This window comes from Balaenoptera borealis (assembly GCF_965194805.1).
Source record: "Balaenoptera borealis genome assembly, chromosome: 3".
NCBI lineage: Eukaryota > Metazoa > Chordata > Mammalia > Artiodactyla > Balaenopteridae > Balaenoptera > Balaenoptera borealis.
This window is the reverse complement of record NC_138866.1, coordinates 154,381,825-154,409,784: the sequence shown is the minus strand read 5'-3', so window position 1 is coordinate 154,409,784 and position 27,960 is coordinate 154,381,825. Positions and strand designations below refer to the sequence as shown.

The 27,960-nt window shown below is 41.4% G+C and overlaps 1 protein-coding gene across 5 annotated transcripts in view; it reads left to right on the top strand.

The window, feature by feature from the left end:
* The window catches only part of TJP1 (tight junction protein 1), a 339,138-nt gene that overhangs the window by 103,212 nt on the left and 207,966 nt on the right, over window positions 1-27,960 (top strand). For all 5 annotated transcript variants that reach the window (XM_082385987.1, XM_082385993.1, XM_082385991.1 and 2 more), the window contains one exon: window positions 1,821-1,953. In XM_082385987.1, coding sequence (XP_082242113.1) covers window positions 1,821-1,953 — 133 coding nt within the window. The remainder of the gene's footprint in view (window positions 1-1,820; window positions 1,954-27,960) is intronic.

Here is a 27,960-nt window from a genome sequence, read left to right as displayed (position 1 = left end):
TAGGAAGAGGGATGGGGATTTGGGATGAGGGGGGAGGAGGGAGGCTTTTACTTGTTGTTTTTGTATCTTGCTGTACTCTTCAAATATTCTGACTATATGGATGGAGTACTTTTATTTTAAGCTGTAGATGTACCTAAAGTAGTCTATTTTATGGTATTTACTTCTATGTTATTTTTGTTGTCAAATTAATTTTGCTAGTAGTCCATCCTTTGTGTCCTTTTCAAGCAACAAGAGACATTTATCCCTTTCAGACAACATTTTATTTTATTTTTTAAATGTATTTATTTTATTATTTATTTATTTTTGGTTGCGTTGGGTCTTTGTTGCTGCACGCAGGCCTTCTCTCGTTTCAGTGAGCGGGGGCCACTCTTCGTTGCGTTGCACGTGCTTCTCACTGCAGTGGCCTCTCGTTGCGTACCACCAGCTCTAGGTGTGCGGGCTTCAGTAGTTGTGGCACCTGGGCTCAGTAGTTGTGGCTCCTGGGCTCTAGAGCGCAGGCTCAGTAGTTATGGTGCATGGGCTTTGTTGCTCCGTGGCATGTGGTATCTTCCCGGAGCAGAGATCGAACTGGTGTCCCCTGCATTGGCAGGCGGATTCTTAACCACTGCACCACCAGGGAAGTCCCTCAGACAACATTTTAAATATCAAAGATTAAATAGGTCGTGAAGGTTGATAAATATATGAACATGGAATGTATTACAAATAGGAGATCTGATCATAAAATAAGGATGCTGTTTTTCACAAACCACACAACCACACTTACACATCAGCCTCATTACTTTATAATCTTTATTATCTCTAAAAACCATAATCCACTGAGCAGTGTCCTCCCAGGTTCCCAAGGCACCTTGTTCCAAGGCTGCCACCAGCAGTGGCACAGAAACGGGAGGACGCATGGCAGTCTAGAGTGTGTGTGTGTATGTGTGAACACGTTGCCCAGGGTGCGTTCTGTAGATGACTTAGTTTGTGTGCTGTTTCTTCTTATCTGAATTTTCTTGGTTCCATAGTAATACTGAATTAATAGTGAATTAAGTGTCGACTGTCATGCTTACATTTTTTTTTAACATCTTTATTGGAGTATAATTGCTTTACAATGTTGTGTTAGTTTCTGCTGTATAACAAAGTGAATCAGCTATATGTATACATACATCCCCATATCCCCTCCCTCTTGCGTCTCTCTCCCACCCTGTCTATCCCACCCGTCTAGGTGGTCACAAAGCACTGAGCTGATCTCCCTGTGCTATGCAGCTGCTTCCCACTAGCTATCTGTTTTACATTTGGTAGTCTATATATGTCAGTGCTACTCTCTCACTTCATCCCAGTTACCCTTCCCCCCTCCCCGTGTCCTCAAGTCCATGCTACGTCTCATGCTTAAATTTTTAAAGGCTATTTTCATGCTTAACAGAATCCTCCTGAGCAGTTTCTGTGGTTGTGGACAGTGATGGCTGCCGTGCACTGGTGTGCCAGGCACCAGGCTGAGCACTAGATAAATAACCACCCAGAGGGAAGCAGTGCCTCTCAGTTACCTAGGAAACTTCAGTCTGGTCTTGGTTGCTTTTCTGATGGTTACAGAGTTGACTTTTAGTGAATCTTAATGTTGGAATATTTGAACTGTCATGAAGGATTTCTAAACTAGCAAGCTGCTAAGAAATATTTAGAAAGGTATCTGGTAGAATGTAGCTCCACTGTGATTCTTAGCTTTTTGGTTGAAAAAGGAGTATGACATCTCCAAAGCTATTCTCAAGTAAATGCTTACCTCATACTTGAGAAAAGTATTCACCTATAAACCTGTCTTCTTAAGAATTTTCCTCTTCTTGCAGGGTAACACCATCCTCTGAAAATCCTAATGGTGCTACTTCTAGTGTCAGCCAAGGAAAACCTTCTCTAAGACGAATTAAAGGGAGACTACACAGAAGCAAAAGCCTTGATAGCATCGATTTCTGTGAACTCACTGTAAGTGGATTGTTTAACGCTTTTCTTCCTTTTCAAAGAATATGAAAAATTTGATTTTTAAAAACTTTCATAAAAATGCAACAGGCTTATTTTGTGGTAAGCATTTTTTGGTAAAAACTGGTTTATCCAACAGGTTACCGACCAGCATAACTTTCTTAACCGATATCCATAGATACATTTATGATAAGCGGTTCATAATGATGATTCTGGTTCAAAGACCAAAATAAAGAAATGTTTCCTGAGCTCTACAATAAAAATTGAATTAAGTTCAGTGGATAATGTAAACTTCCCGGAAAATCACAAATCCACATGTCAATGTAAGTACAGACCTAAGTATTTGATGAACCCCAAACACCCAACCTCCTGGTAGTTCCAGAAAATAGAGGTGCTCTCATATTATTAGGACAGATCCCAGTTCAGTTAATGATGGGGTTTTCTTCTAAGTGATTAACATTAGTGATCTTTTTTGCCCCAGGCCTAGTGACAGGTTTTCACATGGGTATGTGGTAGATTCATGCACGTTTTTAGAGGAACACTGGCCCTTTCAGGCCCCACTGTCCTTTCCTATTAATTTTGTTGTCCTGGAAGAGCTACTGTAATGCCATAAAGGAAACACTAGAATTTTCCTAGCTGTAAGAAGGTTTTATTCACATTTATGTGTTGTAGCATTCATTGGCAGATTAATGGATGTAAGGGATACTTAGACTAGATGTGTTCATTTCTCCCTTGATCGCTGAAGAATTCAGAATTATAAAAGTACCATTGACCATTATTGTTCCAAAAGGTGGTAACAAAGTGTGAAAGTAAAGCCTATCTTTTCTGAGGATATGACTGCTGCATCTTTTGCCTATAATTGATGAAAACAAAAGTTCAGTAATTGTGAATACTCTATATTTTTAGTTTTCAAAAATTTTAGTAATTATTTTTATTAAAATAATTTTACCCAATTATTTTACTTAGAACTATGCTTGACCACATAAGACAAGAAGGTGAAATGTGACCTATCAGAAGACACTTAAGCAATAACTGATAAAAGGGGTTAAAAGACAGTAAATTCTTGCTAAGTAGTCTTAAAGTGACAGAAAAAAATATGTCTGGCTCAAAATAAAGCAAATTGCTTTTCAAAAGTGAAACACTGAATTAATTGAGAAACAAATTTGAATTATTTGTTAGAACATAAAAATGGGAGTTGAAATTTTATCACGTTATTTTATATGATGTTAAATATTATCATTACTGAAGCATAATCAGATAATTAATTTGGCATGTCATAAAATATGTTTACTTGCTTAAACAGAATTATTGTGGTGGGGGAAGATGTTAAAATTTTTCTAGAATATGACAGAAGAAGAGCTTAACTTCACATAAGGTTGCCTTCAGTTTCTCAGAAATAGAAATAGATTATTTCAGCTGTGAGGAAAAGTTGGTGAATAGAGTTATCTTTTTATTGTGATGAACATGTCTAAAAATTATTGATAGTAAATTTCCTGTCTCATTCCATGAAAGAGTTGATTTGGCTGAAGTTAGTGCACAGTCCAAGCAAGGAAAAAGATAACACTAGCCAGGTGCAGAATTAATTTCTTTCTTTTTGATGACCTTCCCTGTTTGACTTTATCTCAAAAGTGAAATGTTTTAGCATCTCTGGAGGGAAGACATTTTGACATTGAGGTTCAAAGAGAGGTAAAGCTGAGGTAGGGAAAGTGGATTCCTGGGAAGAGCTGTGGGTTCTGGTGTGGGGTGTGCTCGGCTGCATGAGCTGTGCTGTGTGTGACTTTGGTGTTCTGCTTTCTGCAGAGTGCTTTGAAAGGCCATGTACTGATAGTTCATCTACTTGTCAGTAATGGGAATGTATTAACGAAATGTAATTACTGCAATCAATTTGGGTTTTTTGCAATTTGAGTTCATTTTCTGTCTCAGGTTTTTGCAGTCATGGTTGGTGGGGCAGCAATTTAGTGTTTTGTTCTTTGAACATTTTTAGATTGTCAGAAATTTTTTACAATGAGCATGTTCCGTTTTTAGCAAAGCAATAAACTGATTTTCTGAACAATAAAATAATAGAAAGAAGACTCTCCCAGCTTGGCTATTCCCACTTTCTACCATAAGCTATGGTCAGGTAATACTACAATATTCAGAATATATAGGGACATGGAGCATCTTTGGCATGGGGCTGAAAAAGGACTTTTTCCCTCCACTTTTTTAAAAAAAAATTTATTTATTTGTTTTTATTTTTGGCTGTGTTGGGTCTTCGTTGCTGCGTGCAGGCTTTCTCTAGTTGTGGCGAGCCGAGGCTACTCTTCGTTATGGTGCGCGGGCTTCTCATTGTGGTGGCTTTTCTGGTTGCGGAACACAGGCTCTAGGCACGCGGGCTTCAGTAGTTGTGGAACATGGTCTCAGTAGTTGTGGCTCACGGGCTCTACAGTGCAGGCTCAGTAGTTGCGGCACATGGGCTTAGTTGTTCTGCGGCATGTGGGATCTTCCTGGACCAGGGCTCGAACCCGTGTCCCCTGCATTGGCAGGTGGGTTCTTAACCACTGAGCCACCAGGGAATCCCTTTCCCTCCACTTTTAAAATTTTATCTTCTTTTTTTTAAAAAAGGGAGTACTCCGCTTTTTAAAAACGTGGTTTAGAAAAGGGTTTCATGGGAGGTAAAAAGTGTTCAGATTTGGTTCTCTAATGCAGTTGGCTGTGCCATATAATCGTGGAGAACCAAATTTTAAAATCTTTGCCACAAAGTTTAAAGGGAAGAAGATCCTTGGGAAAGGGTCTGTAATGACTTCCAATTGTATAGGAATACATAACCCTTATTCTCTTCAGGAAATAGCTTAGCCATTGTATGTATCTCTTCATAAATGTTCTTCTAGTTCAAAAAGACTGAAAAATTTGTCATATTATGCACTGTTTTTTAAATTGTAAAAATTCTTATTAAATGTATGGCTTCCTTTAACTGCCAAAGTAAACAGAAAACCTTAAAATAGAAAGACTGAAACTTAGTTCATGGTCTCCTGTCATGTGCATATATATCAAATTTGCATGACCAACAGAGTAGCATTTATATTTTTACATTTTGCTTTAAAGTTTGCCTGAGAAAAAATGCAATTTTTATTGCTTTTGGAAGAACTTAGCAAGTGGAGCCGGAGGTCCACTTGCCATGGTTTCAAGGTCCCAATTTCTGGCTGATAAGCCTCAGCTTCCAGCTGAGACTGTTGGCTTTGGTCCTGGCATCAGATTGATGCCATTTCACCCCTGGGGAGAAGTGATTGTTTCAGCTTTCTCTGTGGGGATTAAATGGGATGGGCTTTCTAGTTCATTCTGTAAACCCTGCAGCATAATTGATTGACAACCTAGTTTACTGAGGGGGCCTGGAATCCATCCACTCTCTCTAGGTCCTTGAGACAGTGTCCCAGGGATACTTGGTACAGTTTTCTTAGGTGAGGTCTGGAATGGACAAGTCTGTTATGATGATGTGTTTTGCCTAGAAAACCTGAGCCTTTCTTCAACACTTTAATGAGTAAAATGCTATATAAACCATGTGACAAGTTCTGTTTTTTTCCTTTGGGTGAAGGAAGGATGTATTGATAATCAGTATGAAGAAGAAAAGCAACCGTTTTTCTTTAGATTTAGCTAATGATGTTTCCGTTCTTAGCTCTTCCATGTCACTGCGGTGTCATTGCCATCAGGTTTAGAGTCATCAGGTTGCATTTTCACTTCTGTCCCTTCCTCTCTCTCAGATTCTAAATGTGTTGTCAAAGAATTTTAAGTGGTAATTTAAAAATTCAACAGATTGCTTGAAATTTTACAGCTTCTCTTGATTATACCTCCTACCTAAAATAGGAAGATGGAGCCAGTTGAGTGGGATTCCTTCAGTTTGGGAACGCTGTCCTTAACGTGAACTTAAGTAATTTATTTCTTGTTTTGGGAGGTATAAACCTAGATTGCCAGTTTTCTCTTTCTGCCAACAGAGAAATACTACAAAAAAGTTCTATATACAATAAATAGAAACAATGAACTAATTAATAATTTATGTCTCTGTTCCTTTAGCCTTGAGTAAAAAGGATTCAGTCATCACTGAGAACCATTAGGCAAAATGATACATTTTTCAAAACCCTTCGAGGAGTTTTTGTCATGGGAGGGAAAATATGTGAAGATATTATTTGGAGTGTTACCTTTTGGGGCTAATATGTCACATTTCACTGCTGCCTGAATAATAGTTCTGTGGTTTTTTAATGATCAGCAATTTTTCACATTTGAAAAGAAACTTTTTTCTCCTGGTAAAGAGGCATCTGTGTATGCTACTGGAGGATCTTTGCAACCCTGTCGGGATATTAGTGACGGAAATTTTCTCCTTTCTCTACCCAAGACCTCCTACTATGAGATGTGTGGGATGCTGAGACCCCAGAGGCCTGTTTTAAAACTAAATATCCCTTTGACTTTGACCATATGTTAAGTTTGCTTTTTTGGTGCCTGACTGATGAGTAAGGAGCTGGCACTGAAGGTGCGGAGTCAGTAGAGGGAGAAGACGTGAAGGACACTGAACACCAGCTTACCCTGCTTCCTGGTTTGGTGGGAAGGACCAGCCACTCCCTGCTCCTCGCTCTGCTCTGATCACCACCACCCGCCTCACCGGAGGAGAGCTTAGAAGAAACAGCAGTGAGCATCGTGGGCGCCCTCTGCTCTTCTCACCCTGAGCTCTAGTGACTTGGCATCTTTCCATTCACTTTAGGTATCTCCATGTCATTGTGGGTGCTGACCCCAGGCCACCTACACATCTCCTCACTGCACCTTTGCCTCTTAGTATGTGTTCTGTTCTCCATTGATGATGTGTTTCAGCTCCTCAAAGGCAGGGAGCATGTCTTTTGTATTCCGCAGTGCTAAGCATGTCAGGTCTATGCTCATTAAGTATTTGCTGGTTTATTGTTGGTTGACTTATTGCTCCAATAACTGTGGTAGCTGAGTAGAAGAAAGCTGAGAGACCATTAAATGTTAAAGTGGTGGGGCTGAGAAGCAAGAGGACATGTAAAATCATGTCACTCACTTGACATACAGGAAAAGGAAGCAACTTCATGTATTGACTTCTCTTATGGTGAACATGCCTGAGCATGAAGAAGTAAGGGGGACATTTTTTTGAATAGCCAGAGTAGATGTGATGGTACTGATGGAGGTAGTGGAGGTAACTGGTGGAGGTGGAGGTGGTGGTGGGATGATGGAGGTAGAGATCATCGTGGAGGGGATTTAGGTAGTGTTGGTGGTGGTGGTGGAGGAGGTAGAGGTAGTGGTATTGGTGGTGTTGGAGGTGTAGGTGAAGGTGGTGGTGGTGATGGTGATGATGACGGTGGAGTAGTATTGGTGAGAGTGGGGGTGGTGGTGGAGGCAGTGGTGGTGGTGATGGTGGTGTTAATGGAGGTGGTGGTGGTAGAGGTGGAGGTGATGGTGGTAAAGGTGGTGATGGAGATGGTGGTAGAGGTGGTGGTGGAGGCAGTGGTGGTGGTGATGGCAGAGGTTATGCTGGTGGTGGTGGTGCTGGTGGTGGTGGTGGTGCTGGTGATGCAGGAGGTGATGGAGGGTGTGGTGGAAGTGGTGGAGGTGTGATGGTGGTTGTGGTAATGGAGGTGGAGGTGTGGTGGTGGTGGTGGTGGAGGCGATGGTGGAGGTGGTGATGGAGATGGTGGTGGAGGCAGTGGTGATGGAAGTGATGGTGGTGGAAGTGGTGGAGGTGGTGATGGTGGAAGTGATGGAGTTGGTGGTGGTGATGGTGATGGAGGTGGTGACAGAGGTGGTGGTGGAGATGGTAGTTGGGGTGGTGATGGTGGTGTTGATGGAGATGGTGGTGGTGATGGTGGTGGTGATAGAGGTGGTGATGATAATGGTGATGGAGGTGATGCTGGTTTAGGTGATGATGGTGGAGGTGGTGGTGGTGATGCAGGTAGTGATGGTGGAGGTGGAGGAGATGATTGTGGCAGCTTCTGTTCTCAAAGTGGCCAGGTCCTTCACATTTTGAGGCAGTGAGAATGTTCCTGATTGCATATTACAAAACACTGACTCAGAGTGACCTGAACATTAAGGACGTTTATCAGGTCACATTCCTAGAGCTCTAGAAGTCTAATAGGGTGATCTTCATGCCTGATTGAATCCCATGGGTCCAGTTCCATTTTCCTGGGAATCTTAGGTCTACTTTCCTCTCTGCATAGACCTCATCAGTAGACTTGTCACGTGATGAGTGTGGCAGTTCTGGGCCTCACATCCACATGGATAAAGTCAGGAAGGAAGGGGAGTCTCTCTCTTACAAGCATGGAAACCCTTCCCTGAAGCCCCCTTTGCCACTTCCCATTTCTCTCATTGGGCCTTTTCCTGGATGAGGATCTGGCCTGGTGGATGATGTGTATTGATTTGCTTAGCTGGGTTCTTTGACCAAAAAAGTGCCCCAAACCCCCCAAATCCATAAATAACAGCTATATGGATGTAAGAGTTGGCTGATTGAATTATAGTCATTTAAAATCAACTGCCAGGGAGGAGGAGAGGCAAGATGGCAGAAGAGTAAGACGTGGAGATCACCTTCCTTCCCACAGATACATTAGAAATACATCTACACGTGGAACTGCTCCTACAGAACACCCACTGAATGCTGGCAGAAGACGTCAGACCTCCCAAAAGGCAAGAAACTCCCCATGTGCTTGGGTAGGGCAAAAGAAAAAAGAAATAACAGAGACAAAAGAATAGGGACGGGACCTGCACCAGTGGGAGGGAGCTGTGAAGGAGGAAAGGTTTCCACACACTAGGAAGCCCCTTCGCGGGCAGAGACTGAGGGTGGCAGAGGGGGGAAGCTTCGGAACCACGGAGGAGAGCGCAGCCACAGGGGTGCGGAAGCCAAAGCGGAGAGATTCCCACACAGAGGATCAGTGCTGACCAGCACTCACCAGCCGGAGAGGCTTGTCTGCTCACCCGCCGGGGCGGGTGGGGGCTGGGAGCTGAGGCTAGGGCTTTGGTCGGTCGATCGCAGGGAGAGGACTGGGGTTGGCGGCGTGAACACAGCCTGAAGGGGCTAGTGCGCCACAGCTAACCGGGAGGGAGTCCGGGAAAAGGTCTGCAGCTGCCGAAGAGGCAAGAGACTTTTTCTTGCCTCTTTGTTTCGCGGTGAGCAAGGAGAGGGGATTCAGAGCACCGCCTAAACGAGCTCCAGAGAGGGGCGCGAGCCACGGCTATCAGCACAGACCCCAGAGACGGGAATGAGACGCTAAGGCTGCTGCTGCCACCACCAAGAAGCCTGTGTGCGAGCGCAGGTCACTCTCCACACTGCCCCTCCCAGGAGCCTGTGCAGCCCGCCACTGCCAGGCTCCCGTGATCCAGGGACAACTTCCCCGGGAGAACGCATGGCGTGCCTCAGGCTGCTGCAACATCACACCGGCCTCTGCTGCTGCAGGCTTGCCCCGCATCCGTACCCTTCCCTCCTCCACCGCCTGAGTGAGCCAGAGCCCCCGAAGCAGCTGCTCCTTTAACCCCGTCCTGTGTGACCGAAGAACAGACACCCTCAGGTGACCTACACGCAGAGGTGGGGCCACATCCAAAGCTGAACCCCGGAAGCTGTACGAACAAAGAAGAAAAAGGGAAATTTCTCCCAGCAGCCTCAGAAGCAGCGGATTAAAGCTCCACAAACTTGATGTACCTGCACCTGTTGAATAACTGAATAGACAACAAATCATCCCAAATTCAGGAGGTGGACTTTGAGAGCAGGATATATTAATTTTTCCCCTTTTCCTTTTTTTGTGAGTGCATATGTGTATGCTTCTGGGTGAGATTTTGTCTGTATAGCTTTGCTTTCACCATTTGTCCTAGGGTTTGGTTCGTCCTTTTTTTTTTTTTTTTTTACTTAAAAAAATTTTTTTTCTTAATAAATTTTTTCTTAATAATTTTTTCCTTATTTTTTATTTTAAAAAATTAAAAAAATTTTTTTCTTAATAATTTTTTCTTATTTTTTATTATAAAAAATTAATAAATTTATTTTTAAAAATTAAAAAAAATTTTCTTAATAATTTTTTATTTTTTATTATAATAGCTTTATTTTATTTTATTTTATTTTATCCTCTTTCTTTCTTTCTATCTTTTCTCCCTTTTATTCTGAGCTGTGTGGATGAAAGGCTCTAGGTGCTCCAGCCAGGCATCAGGGCTGTGCCTCTGAGGTGGGAGAGCCAACTTCAGGACACTGGTCCACAAGAGACCTCCCAGCTCCACGTAATACCAAATGGCGAAAATCTCTCAGAGATCTCCATCTCAGCATCAAGACCCAGCTTCACTCAACAACCAGCAAGCTACAGTGCTGGACACCCTATGCCAAACAACTAGCAAGACAGGAACACAGCCCCATCCATTAGCAGAGAGGCTGCCTAAAATCATAATAAGGTCACAGACACCCCAAAACACACCACCAGACATGGACGTGCCCACCAGAAAGACAAGATGCAGCCTCATCCAACAGAACACAGGCACTAGTCCCCTCCACCAGGAAGCCTACACAACCCACTGAACCAACCTTAGCCACTGGGGACAGATACCAAAAACAACGGGAATTACGAACCTGCAGCCTGTGAAAAGGAGACCCCAAACACAGTAAGATAAGCAAAATGAGAAGACAGAAAAGCACACAGCAGACGAAGGAGCAGGGTCAAAACACACCAGACCTAACAAATGAAGAGGAAATAGTCAGTCTACCTGAAAAAGAATTCAGAATAATGATAGTAAAGATGATCCAAAATCTTGGAAATAGAATAGACAAAATGCAAGAAACATTTAACAAGGACGTAGAAGAACTAAAGAGGAACCAAGCAATGATGAAAAACACAATAAATGAAATTAAAAATACTCTAGAAGGGATCAATAGCAGAATAACTGAGGCAGAAGAACGGATAAGTGACCTGGAAGTTAAAATAGTGGAAATAACTACTGCAGAGCAGAATAAAGAAAAAAGAATGAAAAGAACTGAGGACAGTCTCAGAGACCTCTGGGACAACATTAAACGCACCAACATTCAAATTATAGGGGTCCCAGAAGAAGAAGAGAAAAAGAAAGGGACTGAGAAAATATTTGAAGAGATTATAGTTGAAAACTTCCCTAATATGGGAAAGGAAATAGTTAATCAAGTCCTGGAAGCACAGAGAGTCCCATACAAGATAAATCCAAGGAGAAACACACCAAGACACATATTAATCAAACTATCAAAAATTAAATATAAAGAAAACATATTAAAAGCAGCAAGGGAAAATCAACAAATAACACACAAGGAAATCCCCATAAGGTTAACAGCTGATCTTTCAGCAGATAGTCTGCAACCCAGAGGGAGTGGCAAGACATATTTAAGGTGATGAAAGAGAAAAACCTACAACCAAGATTACCCTACCCAGCAAGGATCTCATTCAGATTTGATGGAGAAATTAAAACCTTTACAGACGAGCAAAAGCTGAGAGAGTTCAGCACCACCAAACCAGCTTTACAACAAATGCTAAAGGAACTTCTCTAGGCAAGAAACACAAGAGAAGGAAAACACCTACAATAACAAACCCAAAACATTTAAGAAAATGGGAATAGGAACATACATATCGATAATTACCTTAAATGTAAATGGATTAAATGCTCCCACCAAAAGACACAGACTGGCTGAATGGATACAAAAACAAGACCCATATATATGCTGTCTACAAGAGACCCATTTCAGACCTAGGGACACATACAGACTGAAGGTGAAGGGATGGAAAACGATTTTCCATGCAAATGGAAATCAAAAGAAAGCTGGAGTAGCAATTCTCATATCAGACAAAATAGACTTTAAAATAAAGACTATTACAAGAGACAAAGAAGGATACTATATAATGATCAAAGGATCGATCCAAGAAGAAGGTATAACAATTGTAAATATTTATGCACCCAACGTAGGAGCACCTCAATACATAAGGCAAATACTAACAGCCATAAAAGGGGAAATCAACAGTAACACAATCATAGTAGGGGACTTTAACACCCCACTTTCACAAATGGACAGATCATCCAAAATGAAAATAAATAAGGAAACACAAGCTTTAAATGATACATTAAACAAGATGGACTTAATTGATATTTATAGGACATTCCACCCAAAAACAACAGAATACACATTCTTCTCAAGTGCTCATGGAACATTCTCCAGGATAGATCATATCTTGGGTCACAAATCAAGCCTTGGTAAATTTAAGAAAATTGAAATAGTATCAAGTATCTTTTCCGACCACAACGCTATGAGACTAGATATCAATTACAGGAAAAGATCTATAAAAAATACAAACACATGGAGGCTACACAATACACTACTTAATAACGTAGTGATCACTGAAGAAATCAAAGGGGAAATCAAAAAATACCTAGAAACAAATGACAATGGAGACACGACGACCCAAAACCTATGGGATGCAGCAAAAGCAGTTCTAAGAGGGAAGTTTATAGCAATACAAGCCTACATCAAGAAACAGGAAACATCTCGAATAAACAACCTAACGTTGCACCTAAAGCAATTAGAGAAAGAAGAACAAAAAAACCCCAAAGCTAGCAGAAGGAAAGAAATTATAAAGATCAGATCAGAAATAAATGAAAAAGAAATGAAGGAAACAATAGCAAAGATCAATAAAACTAAAAGCTGGTTCTTTGAGAAGATAAACAAAATTGATAAACCATTAGCCAGACTCATCAAGAGAAAAAGGGAGAAGACTCAAATCAATAGAATTAGAAATGAAAAAGGAGAAGTAACAACTGACACTGCAGAAATACAAACAATCATGAGAGATTACTACAAGCAACTCTATGCCAATAAAATGGACAACCTGGAAGAAATGGACAAATTCTTAGAAATGCACAACATGCCGAGACTGAACCAGGAAGAAATAGAAAATATGAACAGACCAATCACAAGCACTGAAATTGAAACTGTGATTAAAAATCTTCCAACAAACAAAAGCCCAGGACCAGATGGCTTCACAGGCAAATTCTATCAAACATTTAGGGAAGAGCTAACACCTGTCCTTCTCAAACTCTTCCAAAATATTGCAGAGGGAGGAACACTCCCCAACTCATTCTACGAGGCCACACTCACCCTGATACCAAAACGAGACAAAGATGTCACAAAGAAAGAAAACTACAGGCCAATATCAGTGATGAACATAGATGCAAAAATCCTCAACGAAATACTAGCAAACGGAATCCAACAGCACGTTAAAAGGATCATACACCATGATCAAGTGGGGTTTATTCCAGGAATGCAAGGATTCTTCAATATATGCAAATCAATCAACGTGATACATCATATTAACAAATTGAAGGAGAAAAACCATATGATTATCTCAATAGATGCAGAGAAAGCTTTCGACAAAATTCAACACCCATTTATGATAAAAGCCCTGCAGAAAGTAGGCATAGAGGGAACTTTCCTCAACATAATAAAGGCCATATATGACAAACTCACAGCCAACATTGTCCTCAATGGTGAAAAACTGAAAGCATTTCCACTAAGATCAGGAACAAGACAAGGTTGCCCACTCTCACCACTATTATTCAACATAGTTTTGGAAGTGTTAGCCACAGCGATCAGGGAAGAAAAAGAAATAAAAGGAATCCAAATCGGAAAAGAAGAAGTAAAGCTGTCACTGTTTGCAGATGACATGATACTATTCATAGAGAATCCTAAAGATGCTACCAGAAAACTACTAGAACTAATCAATGAATTTGGTAAAGTAGCAGGATACAAAATTAATGCACAGAAATCTCTTGCATTCCTATACACTAATGATGAAAAATCTGAAAGTGAAATTAAGAAAACACTCCCATTTACCATTGCAACAAAAAGAATAAAATATCTAGAAATAAACCTACCTAAGGAGACAAAAGACCTGTATGCAGAAAATTATAGGACACTGATGAAAGAAATTAAAGATGATACAAATAGATGGAGAGATATACCATGTTCTTGGTTTGGAAGAATCAACATTGTGAAAATGACTCTACTACCCAAAGCAATCTACAGATTCAATGCAATCCCTATCAAACTACCACTGGCATTTTTCACAGAACTAGAACAAAAAATTTCACAGTTTGTATGGAAACACAAAAGACCCCGAATAGCCAAAGCAATCTTGAGAACGAAAAATGGAGCTGGAGGAATCAGGCTCCCTGACTTCAGACTATATTACAAAGCTACAGTAATCAAGACAGTTTGGTACTGGCACAAAAACAGAAACATAGATCAATGGAACAGGATAGAAAGCCCAGAGATAAACCCACGCACATATGGTCATCTTATCTTTGATAAAGGAGGCAAGTATATACAGTGGAGAAAAGACAACCTCTTCAATAAGTGGTGCTGGGAAAACTGGACAGGTACATGTAAAAGTATGAAATTAGAACACTCCCTAATACCATACACAAAAATAAACTCAAAATGGATTAAAGACCTAAATGTAAGGCCAGACACTATCAAACTCTTAGAGGAAAACATAGGCAGAACACTCTATGACATAAATCACAGCAAGATCCTTTTTGACCCAGCTCCTAGAGAAATGGAAATAAAAACACAAATAAACAAATGGGACCTAATGAAACTTAAAAGCTTTTGCACAGCAAAGGAAACTAGAGGACTTAGAGGAACTCAGGATAAATATTTGTTGAATGAACGAAGAGATTTTATTAGGTGAATCAATGGCCTCCCTGGCAGGTAGGCCGGGAGGAGGCACTGTGAATGGCAATGGAAACCACAACTTGCAAAACATACCCAATTTGCAAAACATAAACTGTGCTCGACCACGCCATGATGGCCACCATAGACTGGTTCAGACTCTTTTAATACTGGCCCATACAGACCCAAATGTTCCAAGATAAGGCCAAAGACAAACTGGTCTAGCGGTCACTCCTCAAACTCCTGTGCTCTAAAGGTAAAACCACTGACTGGTCCTGCTACTCCTTGCTCTGTGAATTCTGACCAGTCTTTGCCAGGACCATGCAGTGATGGACTCTTGCCTCCTTCCTCCCTCAGGCCCTCTCAGTGCCCTTTCCTCTCTGCCGCCTCCCTCACTCCGCTGCCATCGAGATGCTTGTGGTTCCTTATGGTTCTGTGTGAACAGCTTCCTTGTTGGCTGCAGCAAGTTCACACACCTCACTCTGTTTGACTACAGGCATGTCCGGGGGTCTTTGGCTGGTGGGCTTTGTCAGATGTAAGGAAAGGAGAAGATAAAAAGTACTAGAATGAACAATAGGGGGAATTTTTAAATGTCATTTTGAAATATTTTTAAACTTAAAGAAAAATTGTAAGAACAGTACAGAGAACTGCCATAACCCCACTCTCCCAAATTTCCCAACTGATAACATTTCATAGCGTTTGCTCCACTGCCCACTCTCTCTGTGTAGAGATGTGTATGTGCGTGTGTGAATACACCCTTTGTTATTAGTCTTTTGCTGAACTCTTGAGAGCAAGCTGTAGATATGGTGTCCCACAGCCCCTAAACTTTTTTGGGTTTAGTTCCCCCAAACAAGGGCAGTTTCTACTTAATCACGATATAACCCGTATAACCAAGGCAGGAAGTCAACGTTGGCACGGCAATTCTATCCAGTCCACACATCCCATCCAAACTGTACTGCTGTCCCAGCAGTGTCTTGTTTCCCTTCTGGTGCAGGATCCCACCCAGGAACAGGCATTGTTTCTAGGTGTCATATCTCCTCCTTGGCAGTTTTAAAGAATCCTCAACCTGGGGCTGTTCTGTGTTTCCCCATGACCAGACTCAGGTTATGTGCTCCGAGCAGTAGCTGAGGGGCTGTCCTCACTAGTCCCAGCTCACTGAGGTCTGGCCTCATCACTGGATGCCAGAGTGGCCCAGTCCCAACCCTATGTGGGGAGAGGCATGGCTGGAGGGCACAGGGATCCACCAGAATTACCACCCTCATCAGTTTTCCAGAGTGAGCAGAGTCAGGTAGGGAGAACAAAAAAATCGGGCTATTTATGTCACTTTAGGACGTCCAGAGACCAGTTGGAATGCAGTTTGCCAATTGACAACCAATTAGTAGGAGCTGCTTTGCCCATAATGGTTACTTCTTCATTAAACCATGAATGTCCAGACATCTCTAAGGGACTTTTACAGACAGCCTTACAAGGACTTTTGTTTTTTAAATGGTTAATAAACACAATGGCTACAAGTACTCTTCTTGTGAACATTGTCAGCCCCTGTCTTTTGTATTGTTTCAGGAGCTCAGAATTTTGTCTCCATCTTGGACCTATCCTGACATAGCTTATCTCTTTAGAGTTTCTTTTCACTAACAACTGCTAGTTGGGACCTTTGTTGGCTCTGATTTTAGGCAGGATTTTATTCATCAGAACTGAGCAGAAAACACAGGCCTTTTAGAAATTTAGGTCTTAAGGAAAAGAATATTAAAAATAGGATTTCCAAGAAGAGAACAAGAAGCCTTTAGTTTTCTGCCTTAATTTGTATCTCATAGTCTCTTGGGAAAGCTGCTCCTGGATTTTGCCTGACCATGTCTCTCTCTAGGGCTTCGATTCCTTTTGTTGTGTGGGCTGGAGACCGGCGGCTGCTTTCCCCTCCAGCTCCCAGTCACTGCCCGCCCCACGGCCTCACTTCTCTCCATGCGGGACACCAGCCCACAGCAGAACACGCCTGAGCCTCATGTTCGGTTCACCTGGGACTCCTCTCCCCCACGTCTTTCTCTCTCACGCACACACACCACCACCACCACCACCATCTCGCCTGCCTCTAAAATGGTCTCAGTTTAATAGAGAAGGCAGAAATGTAAACACACCACACCATGGACAGTAGTAGAGGCAGTGCAGGGTACCCCTGGGGAATACGGGTGCTCATCCCCCCCCTGGTGCAGACGAGAGTCACGAAGAAGGTGACTCTTGCACTGGACCTGAAGGATGCATCTGACTTTGTGGGGGAGGAGGTGGGGAGGAGGTCGCCAGGTTGAGGGAGCAGAGCAGGGAGTGGGGGCGAGCTGAGAGCTGCCAGGGCCGTGGGAGGGACCACAGATCGTTCTGACCCCGAGGGGCAGGGTCAGTCAGTCTTGAGCCCCCACCTCACCTCCTGTCTGGAGCTCCGCATTTATCTGTTCCGCTGCAGGAGGGCAGGGGGATGTGCACCGTTTCGCTTAAAAAGAAGGATTCTGCCACGACGACGCTTCTGTGAACTAAGAGGGCTAATGCTAGAACCAGAGGACATGGCCAGTTCAAGGGTGGGCAGCAGGAGGGGAGCGAGCAGGGGAGTTCATTGGTGGGTGATAGAGCAGCTGAGGAGGGCAGTTTCCAGAAGGGAGTGAGTGACCAGCAGATACGTGCAGCCTCAGATAGTGGGGGAGGGCAAAGGCGACTTGGACCTTCCAGCGGTCAGAGAAGGTCACTTAAGAAGTGGGAATTAGAGTTTATCCTTTCTTTTACTTTTTATCTTGAGAGGAGGAATAATGTAATTTTTCATACAGTCACAGAACAAAGAGAGCCATCACTGCTTCAAAACCTATAGAGCTGATGTCATGGGCTCTGACAGTTCCATCACCTCTCTGACAGCCCCTCCCCCAGGGCTATGAAGGGGGCAAAGGGCAGTGGAACTCACCCTCCAGGTGCTGTGCTTACAGTGGTGAGCGGGCTGGGGGGCTTTTGGAGGTGGCTGGTGACATTAGCCAAGGGCAGTGGCTGACAGGCAGGCAGACCAAAGGAGGTTGAAATTACAGAAATAAAAAGAATATTTTCCTGTGTGCTGTATGAGTAAGTCTATGGACATAATTGTTTTTTATCTAAAATGGATCTGCTTCAGGTTTTCAGAGGTGATCTTATATTATTTCATTACTTTTAACTCAAGAAACTGAATTGTTTGATTTCCATATTTGTTACTGAACAGAATAAATAATCTCTGGGGAACATAAATAATGTAATTACCTGTGTCAGTATGCACACACACTATAATTTCAAGGATAGGTAGAAATTGGTTATATTTGTCTTTGAAGCAGATATTCTGTTCTTGCTAGTCTAAATAAAAGCATTTTAACTTATTTGGTTATTCTGTGACTTCTGAGCATTAGGATGACAAATGGAAGATTCAAAATGTGTAGTTTTCTATCTCTATGCCGTCTTCTATCTTAGGGAAGCCCAACATTTTGTGGTAACCAGATAGTGGTGAGGGCTGGCTGTGGGCCCGGTGCAGAGGGGGTGCAGGCATGCTCAGCGGGGTGCCAGCTCTTGGCCTGAGCTGGGGCGGCCCTGAGAGAAGACACCAGGCAGAGGGAAGGCTTTGGTGTCCTCAGTGCTTTACTGTGTTCTTTCCTGTGGCAAGTGGGGGAGGGTAATACTATAGTCATTTCCCTTCAGTGGTGACGTCGTGGCTTGTAGGAGGGCTTGTTCTTCAGAGCCTGATCTGGGTGCGGGCACAAGACCCAGTCCTCCCCAGATCTCAGTGTGGCCTGTTTGTTCTGGGAGTCCCACTCTGACTCCCAGAGCAAACAGGCTCAGAACTTGAAAGTCCACGTTGGCTGAATCCCCTCGAGGGCCCCTCCGTGAGGCACCTGCAGGTCCGGCGGCTGTTTTCCTTCTGGTCAGGAAACCGGGCCTGAGCCTGGGAAGGGAGAGTGTCCTCGCAGGAGGACAGCCCGGGTGGCCTTCTCCCTTCATCCCTGGGCAGGGCAGCTGGTGGCCACTTGGGGGCAGGGCTCCTCAGCAAGTGACCTGCCGCCCAGGCGGGGACAGCCGCTGGGGCCTGGCTGCCTAACAGCTTCATTCTTCGTACTCCTCGCCCGTCACATCTCTGCTTAAATTCGTGACTGATGGACTTCAATGTGGAATGAAAGTGGAAGGCCTTTCCAATTTGAAGTTGTTGTGGTTGTTTGAATTTCTGGAAGCTCTTGATATTTAGAAGGTGCTGCTGAGGGCGGAGTAGAATTTGGAGCCACCTGTGCTTGTCTGAAGGTGATTTAAATGCCAGGGACTTTGATGACTGGAGGATAACTGGTAGCAGAATGACAGCAGTGACTGTTTTCGTCTTTGCAATGAAAAATGAAAGTGCTTCCACACTTCTTTAAGGACTCTGTGCCGCCAGAAAGAAGTCAAGCTTTTTTGTTGATTTTTTTTAAAAAAGTAACTTAGTTGAAATTCTTTAAAACTAGCTATATACCTGTACTCCAAACATGACTTTAGCTTTTGATCATTTTAAAAATCATGTTTTGATGGTCACTTCCATATTTTAGTGTAACATGCACCATCTTTGTAAGCATTTATTAACTTTTTTTCTCCATTCTCTATTGTTTATTCAATTTTGAAAGATTTATTATAATTAGAATGAAAATCATGAACTAGCTTCTTAAATATTTTACTTTTTTCCTTTTGATCTAACTATATACTTTGAGTTACTGCATTTTATTTCAGTAACTCATAATCACTGGTATTTTCCTACTATTTTAGCATGAAAATTCATTTTCAACATTTTGGATAGTATATAATTCAGTATATTGTTGCTACTGTTCATATTTTAAAAATCTGTTTAACCTTTGGCTTCCACATAAATGTTATTCTTTTTACATGTCAAGTAAAATAAGCACACTGTGTGTTCTGTGTGCACAGCAGAATGTTTAATGGACTGTGTAATTTTAAATGGTTCAAATGTTTATTTTTTCCGCCTTGAAATTGTTAGTGAGGTACATTGAGACTGGCAAGACTTGCTAATGCTTTGAGGCAGGGCCATATTTTATTTCATCTAAATTTTGTTTTCACGTAACACTTGGATTTAGCATCTGATAACTAGATTTCTTTCTAGTGAAGAGAAATGCTCTTCCTTGTACTTTCTCATATTTAAGTGCATTTTGACCAGGGCAAAAGAGGAGTTTTACTGAAGCTGCTGAGTTATCAAGACCATGCTTTAGGAAAGGGTCAGAGTCATGCCGTTGCCTTTCTTGACTTACTCTCAGGAAGATGGTGTGTTCAGTGTGAGTTTGCATGTCATTTTGTGTCTTGGACAGGGTCAGTGTTGTCTGTTTTAGGTTGTGTACTTGTTATTTCCTTTGCATGTCCTGTGCAGATGGTATCTGATAACTACTTTTTGAAGCTATTAAATTCTGCTTTGTGGTGTGATCATGAAGAAGTACGGTAGTGCCACTGGGTTTTAGCATGCTGGCTTTTTCTTCGTTTTCATTTCAGAATATACAATATATAAAATTTTCCTGTTTTCTCAGATTTATTTTGGATCATTTTTTTAAAAACATAATATCAGTTCCTTTGTTTGGATGGTATAAATGAGACCATCAAGAAATAATCCAGTAGAAACCAATACACTTGTAAGTCTAAGGATCCCTAAATCTTTGTTCAAGATTTGATTTTCCAGGATATGACCACCTGATATTAACCTTTTCTCCTTGTTTTTGACTGACTGAACAGTTTCACATATATTGTGCTCTTAAAATGATGATCTTCTCTGAGCATAAATCCTAGAGCATTCACATTATATATAATATATGATTATGAAATATAACGGAGTCTGTAACAGTGTTGTTTGCTGACCGCTAAAAGAGTAATGTAGATTTCAGAAATTGGTTATAACACTTACCACAACTTAAAATAAGTAGTGAATGAAATGACCACCTATTGTGGCATGGGTGTTTGCCTGTAGATTTGATGAGAGATGGGTTGGAGATCAGTAGAAAATGAGAGGAAATTGCAAGCAATGGAGCCAGGGGTGAGGAGACCAGCGGCCATGTAGCTGGACTCCAGCAGAGCAGCCAGGGTCCTGAATGAGTCTAACTGTCAACCCAGGGTAGAGCAGTCTAAAGGCCAGGTTTTTATTCAGCTAAGTATAGTGATGTGAAATTGAGAGTGAAGGGACCCCTAATAATTCCTGGGCTTAAGAGGAAATCAGGACCCTCAGCAGAAAAAAGCTGATCCTTTGCCTGGACATTGGTTGGAAATGAGTGCAGTAAGTGGGGGTCCAGGGTCACACTGCAGTCCCAGCAGGTACCTGGACGGAGTCAAAGCTGAAACCAAGCCGAGAGTTGAGTGATCAGAGTTGCAGGTGTGAGAAAGAAACACTCAATTTGGAGAGCCAGTGGGTGGCCCTCTAGATCCCACAGGAAGGCTGGACGCTTGGCCAGCAGCTTAGGAACTTGCTGGAGCCAAAGCAACAGGGATGAGCGTCAGTGTCTACAGTAAAGACCAGGGGAGCCAGGTACTGACAACACAGATAAAATAATACAGTGAAGGGTGAGCAGACCACTGTATTTAGTGAGAGTTAAACATACTCTGTAGAAGTTTGTCATTTTCAATATATGCCATTTTTTAAAAATGGGAGAGTATTGAGCATCTTTATATGCCTGGGGGAAACTTCAGAGATACCAGAGGGAGCAGGGACAGAGATGGAGGGCTCTGCTGCTGTGGGGACGGGGTGGGGGGCAGTGGTGGATGGAATTCACAGCACAGAGTAAGGACCCCACCCCGCCAGAGAGGAGGAACTGAATGAATAGTTGTGTATAGAGGTAAGGTGGGGCTGGGAGGTAGTTTCATTTTCTAAGAGGGCATTGAGATTGCCAGTCGAGGAAGAAGGAGTAGGTAAGATTTCTAGAGAGGTGATGATGCAGGATTGCTGCTGAGGGACAAAGAGAGAGGGAATGACTGGGAACATGAGTAGGGACTGCCGGGCATGGTTGAGGGACCCCAGAGGTCGGAGACCATGACTGCATGGGGCGAGCCTGTGTGATTCTCTCCAGAAGGGCTCCGAAGCCTGGGGGGCGCAGTGGAGAGGGGGCTGGCCGGTTCAGAAGGGAGTGTGCAGTGAAGGACGGGGGGAATTGAGATTAAAGGTGAGAGGATGACGGAGATGATGACCCCTGGGACCAGGATATGAAATCAGAAGGGATCGGGCGGCTGGGGCCTTGGTGCAGAATTCAAGAGCTTTGGCTTGAGTTCTGCGCGTAGAAGTTTAAGAAGTTGTCAGGGGAGTAGCGGCGACTGAGACCAGGTGTGGCTTTGGGAGTGGACAGTTGGAATGGAGTGGGGGTCAGGGTCCTCCCAGAGCTGGTCAAGTCATTTGGAGTGACCACGGGCGGTGAAATGGCAATTCCCCACTGTCCTTCCCTGGTCGTGTTAACACTGCTCTGGGCGACTCTTGTAAAGCCACCAGCACCTTACTGGAGACATAAGAATTTTAAGAAAATGCCTGACAGTAATTGCTGAAAGCGATAGGGGCTTAGAGAGTCGAGTACTTGCTCCTCTGATTGGAGCAGAGGAGGTGACTAAAATGTTTAGAAGGTAAATATAAAGAGTTTAAAATTGAACAAAATTTGAGAAATTTGAGAATAAGGAACCTCTGAAGGAAGAGAGAAGAAATGGTTTGTGGAGTGGTTTCAACTAACTGGAGAGTTAAATGCTGTTAGGAGATGCACAGGTGTTGCTAGGGGCGCGTGTAGGTAAATAGAAGAAGCATGCGTGGAAGGTGGGAGGATGTGGGTACTTTGTGACTTCATTTTGAAGATCGTTCTCCAGACACTTCTGAGAGTTTCCCTCTAGTGGCCTGGATTTGATATTACCTCAGAGACCTCCACCCTTAGGTGACTGATTTATCTTATCCTATAGGAAGATGACAACTATTTCAGAAATTAGAATTATCGAACATTTTGTAAATCCACAGTCAAATGAAAATCTGTGCAAGCTTTATTTACTTCCTCAGATCACATCAGCTCTTCACACCCTCCTTGAAATAAAGCTAATTAGCTTTTGTCTCTAATAAATGTTTGTATTTGAAGTCGAAAACCACTTTAGAAGTTCCAAATACTTCAGTCATAAGCTTTAATCATGTATACACTTAGAAGATAAATGTTCTTTTTAAAATTTTAATATGCATAAATTTTAGATCTTTTTTTTAAGGAGTAATTAAAGAGGTCAATTAGCGTTCTTGTTTCTCCAGTTTGTTGGGTTTATGGCGCTGGGGGTGTCTTCATTATTGTTTTAACTTGGTGTCATTCAAGGTGGGGCGAGGTGAGGAGGGGTGTAGAGGATGTGGAGGGAGCTGGGAAGGTCACGGCCCTAGCCGTGCGTCCCTGTTACCTACAGAGAACCGTGAGTCATCACATTCCTGCTGGAATCACAGATGTTTAGGAAAACATGGGTTTCGTTATTCCACCTTGTATTGTTTTGCTTTTAATTTTGTATCTTAAACTAGCAATTATGCAGTTGACCAGGTAGCACAGAAACATTCATTACGTGTAGCATTCTCCAGTCGTGTGGATAGACACTGTCAAAAAATAATATTAAATAAATCAGGACTTTCCTTCTTTTAAGGAAATAAGAGCTTGTCAGTCATTTGTGTCAGTGGGTAGCTAGTTTTAAAAATTCCCCTTAGCATCAATTTTTATGAAGTTTCTCTCAAATCTTGGTTCTCCTGCCATGAGTGACTTGAAGCAAAGACATAATGAGGGTTTTTTTTTCTTTTTCTGTATTTCTAGTATTCTGTCAGATATAGCAGCTTAGTGGGGATGCGTCTTGATTCAAATAGACTTTTGTCCCATGCCAGATCTTAGTGGTAAAATGACCAAGTTTACCTGGCTTGAGGCTCTCCTCCTGTCTGTCATCAGCTTCGGAACAGCTCTGTGGTGACGCCAATCCTTTTCTCCCGCTGCCCTCAGGCCTCTGCGTCCTCCTTTTCTCTCTCTTCCTGCATCCGCAGTCTCTCAGTGGATTGGGTTAAACTTCCGCTGATTTGTCACCTTCGCTTCCTGCCTGATTTGCTGACTGTGAGGTCCACACACACATCTTTATCTCCTGTTTTCTTCACATCCTTGTAATCTGATATTTTCACCATGGCCCTCTTGGATGCCTTTTCTTCACTCATTCTCCTTAACTTCTTTGCAGGATCTGGCAGTTGAGCAGTATCCTCTTCTTGAAATTCTTCCACAACATCCTGCTTCTCGTCCTAACCTCTCCGATTTTGCCTTCTGTTTTTCCAGGAGTTCTTTAACCCACCATCTGAATGTGGTCCTTATCCCAGCGTTAAGCCTTCACTCCTGTTACAGTTCCTTCCTCCAAGAGTGGTTTTAACTCTTGTTGCTCTAGGAAGACCTCCTGAGTCGGCTTGCATCTCCTGCTGATTGATGGGTGTCATCACTTGAAATGACCTGCCCTCACTTGAGACCCAACTTGTCATGCATGTTAGGTTAATGTATATATTACAGTGTAATATATTGATACAGGTCTGTATATATTAATAGAAACAAAGTCTAGAAAAAAATTCCAAAATATTAGCAAGGATGTGTGTGTACATGAAGGATTATTAATGATTTTTATGTTTTTCTAAATTTGTTTCTTTTCCATTTAATTTTAACATTTTAATTATTTAATATTTCAAATGTATATTTTAATATCTTTATAAAATTTCTACAATTATGAGTTATTTTATAATCATAAAAATAAAGTACATTAGTTTTAATATATTTTTAATAGTTCTAATACTATTCAAATCAGTTTTAGAATTCTATGTTGGAAATGACAATAAGAGAAAAAGAATACTCTCAGAGAAGCTAAATATTCATTTTTCAAAATGGAAGCAAAAAAAGGGAGACTTTTCACACTTGTAAAAATAGCTAAGTTATTTGGAGAGAAGATTGATTATTGATTTGTAGGAATTCCTTGTATGTTTTAGTTATTAGTCCTCTAATGGTAATGGCATTGCAAACATCTTGTCTGTGGTTTACCTTTCTATTTCGTGTTCATCATTTTAATGTAGGCATGTTTATTGGTCTTTTCCTTTATGATTTTTATTCTTTTAATGTCTTATTTAAAGACCCCTTTCTTTCTCCAAGCCATAAAGATGTTCTCCCGTATATCTTTTAAAATGTTTTAATGTTTGCTTTTCACATTTGAGTCTTTAATCCTGAAATTTACTTTTTGGGTGTGGTGAAAGGCAGAGATTGCCTTATTATTTTCAGTATGGATACTATACATGGAATGTTTCATCCTTTCATACTGATCTGTAATACCTTGTCTGTCAAACAGAAAGTTCCCATGTATGTGTGGATCTGTTTCTCCCTTTTCTTTTCCATTGGTCTGTTTACCTAGTCGTGTGTTAAAACCACACTGTGTTAATTACTATAACTTACAAACAAATCTTGAAAACTGGTAGGTGCCTTCCCACCTCACCCTAATTATTTAAAGTTGCTTTCGCTACGCTTGGCCCTTCGACGTTCCTTACACATTTTATAATCAATCTGTCAAATTCCACACAAAACACCCATGGGAGTTTGATTGGAATTACATTGAATATATAGAATTAGAATGGGAGAGAATTAATCTCTTTATAGTTTGGACTCTTATTATACTTGGATAGAGCACATGGCCTATCTATCTATTCTAAAACGGTTTTCAGTAAAGTTGTATCTTGTATGACTTGTTAGATTTGTTACAGAGTTTTTGGTCATTGTAAATGGCTTAAATTTTATTTTCACTTTCTAACTTTGCTGATGTATAGATGTGTAAACGACTTGTGTATTTTCGTGTTATAACCAGCAGCCTGTCATTTTAATTCTAATAGTGTCTGGATTTCTTGGTGATTCTCTGTATACTCTGCTGCTCCCTGCGTGTTGTGACGGGTTTGTCTGGTCCCAGCCCTCATGCCACCATGCCGTCTTCCCTCTGTGCCGGGCTTTCCAGTGCACGGCTGGATGGGGGCCATGATAATGGCCCCTTAGCTTCTAATGCTTCGTCCTTAAGGGTGGCATTTGCTGTATATTTTTGTAGATCACCTTCATCAGGTTAGAGAACTCCTCGTCTCAGTTTTCTAAGAATTTGTGTCATGAATGAGTGTTAAATTTTAAAGAGTACTTTTTCTATACCTATTAAGATAATGCAGTGTTTCTCCCCTGATCTTAATTGACATGTTCATATCAATGTGGTGAATTACAGAATTCTACTATTGTAATTTCTAGTATGAAACTGTTTTTGTGTTACTTGGATAAATTATACTTGAAAATGTTGTTGTTGTTATTTAAGACTTTGCAAAATTGGGTTTCCTAACATTTTTAGAAAGATTTTTACATCTGTTAGAAACTGAGATGTTGGTGCTGTTCTTATGTGCTTTGGTTTCTGGCTTTTCCTATCTTCATTATATGAGTTGGGAATGATTCCTTCTCTTCTTCTTCTCCGGAGTAGTTTGTGTAGACATTTATCTGCGTCTTGGATGTTTGATATAACGTGCCTGAAGTATCATCTAGAGCTGATTTTTGTTTGTTTCTAGTATGTTTTGAGGAGTAGATATTGAACTGCTGATTCAGTTTCTTTAGTGCTTCTAGGTTTATTCAAGTTTTACATTTCTTCTTGAGTTAATTTTGATGTTATATTTTTCTTAAAAACTGTCCATTCTCCCTCAAAATTTCACTTGTATTTGCAAAAAGTTGTTTACTGTATTCTGTCTTTTTTTTTAGTGTCAGCTGTATGTGTAGTTGTGACCCTTTTTTGCATTCCTGATATTGCTTCTTTATACCTACTATATTTTTCTTTAGTCAAAGAGCCAGCTTTTGATTGTGTTGCTTCTTGTTATGGTTTGTTTTTAGTTTCATCATTCTGCTCATACCCTCTTACCCTCTGCTCATTCTTCCTCTCATGTTTGAGTTGCACATTTAGCTCAGTGGTTTTCAGTCTTCTTTTCTAATATACACTTAAAACACCAGATTTCTCTCTAAGTAGTGATTTAGCTGAGTCCTATGTATTTCAATATTTAGTTCTTTCATTGTCATTAAAGTTTTAAGTATTTTCTAATATCCTTTATGGTTTCTTCTCTGACCTATGATTATTTGGAGCTGTGTCCATAAATTTCCAAGAAGAAGGGCACAAATTGGTTACCTTTTTGCCCCAGATTTCTGATTTCATTGTTGTAAGATAATGTGGTCTGTGTGATAATGATTCTATGATAATTGTTGAAATGTGCATTATTACCTAATAAAGTCAGTTTTTAAAAAATGCCTGAGGGTTGAAGATAATGAGTTCTCTAATCTCTTTACATTAGGCTTATTAGTTGTTATTCAGATTTTCTCTACTTGATCAATTAATTTACTGAAATAAGCGCGTTAACTCTTGCTACTGTGATAGTTGGGGTTATCCATTTTTTCCTTCTAGTGATCAAGTTTTGCTGTTAGAAGTTTACTTGTGTAAGGCCCTTGGTGTATATGTGCGTGTATTTCTGCTGGTTGTATAACCTAGATGTAGAATTACTATGTATTAGCTTGTGCATGTGTTCAGTTTTATTAGATGACACTACACAGTTTTCTAAAGTGGTTTAAACAATATAATCTCACAAGTGCTGCATGAGAGTTCCTGTTACACTATTTTTAGCAGCACTTGGTGTTGTCAGGTTTTTAATTTTAGCCATCGTAGTTGGTGTGTAGTAGTAGCACATCGTGGTTTTAGTGTGCATGTCTGTAATAATTAATGAGATTGAGCCTCTTTTCATATGTTTCTTTGTTCTTCTTTGCAGTTTCCAACTCTCTGTCTGAACAGTCTTGTCTTTTATCTTGTTGAACACAATAACAAAGTTATTTTACACTTTGTGTCTCACTCTCTAATATTCAGAGTGATTGTGTGAGTATTCTATTGCTTGTGAGGTTTTTTCCATAGAGTCTTGTCTTCTTGTATGTCTGATTATTTTTTATTGAGTGAGTGCCAAAAAGATTAAAAAAATTAAAAATAAGTTGAGGTCTAGTCTTCTTCCACAGTGCATTTGTGTGTGTTTCTGCCAGGCACTTGGAATCTGTTGCAACTCCTGAGTCCAATTCCAAGGACTTACGTGGTTCAGAACTGAACCTGTGAAGTGCCTGTGAAGACCTGGTTGTTTCTTTATTTGGAGGGAGCACTCCTTCAGAATCCCAACCCAAATTAAGGAGGATTTCCCAGGCACTCTGACTTGGTGGGCCTTGGACTCCAGTTTCTGTCCCTTGATCCCTGGATGGAGTCACAGAGCTGCTCAGCCACACCCCGGAATCAGAGGA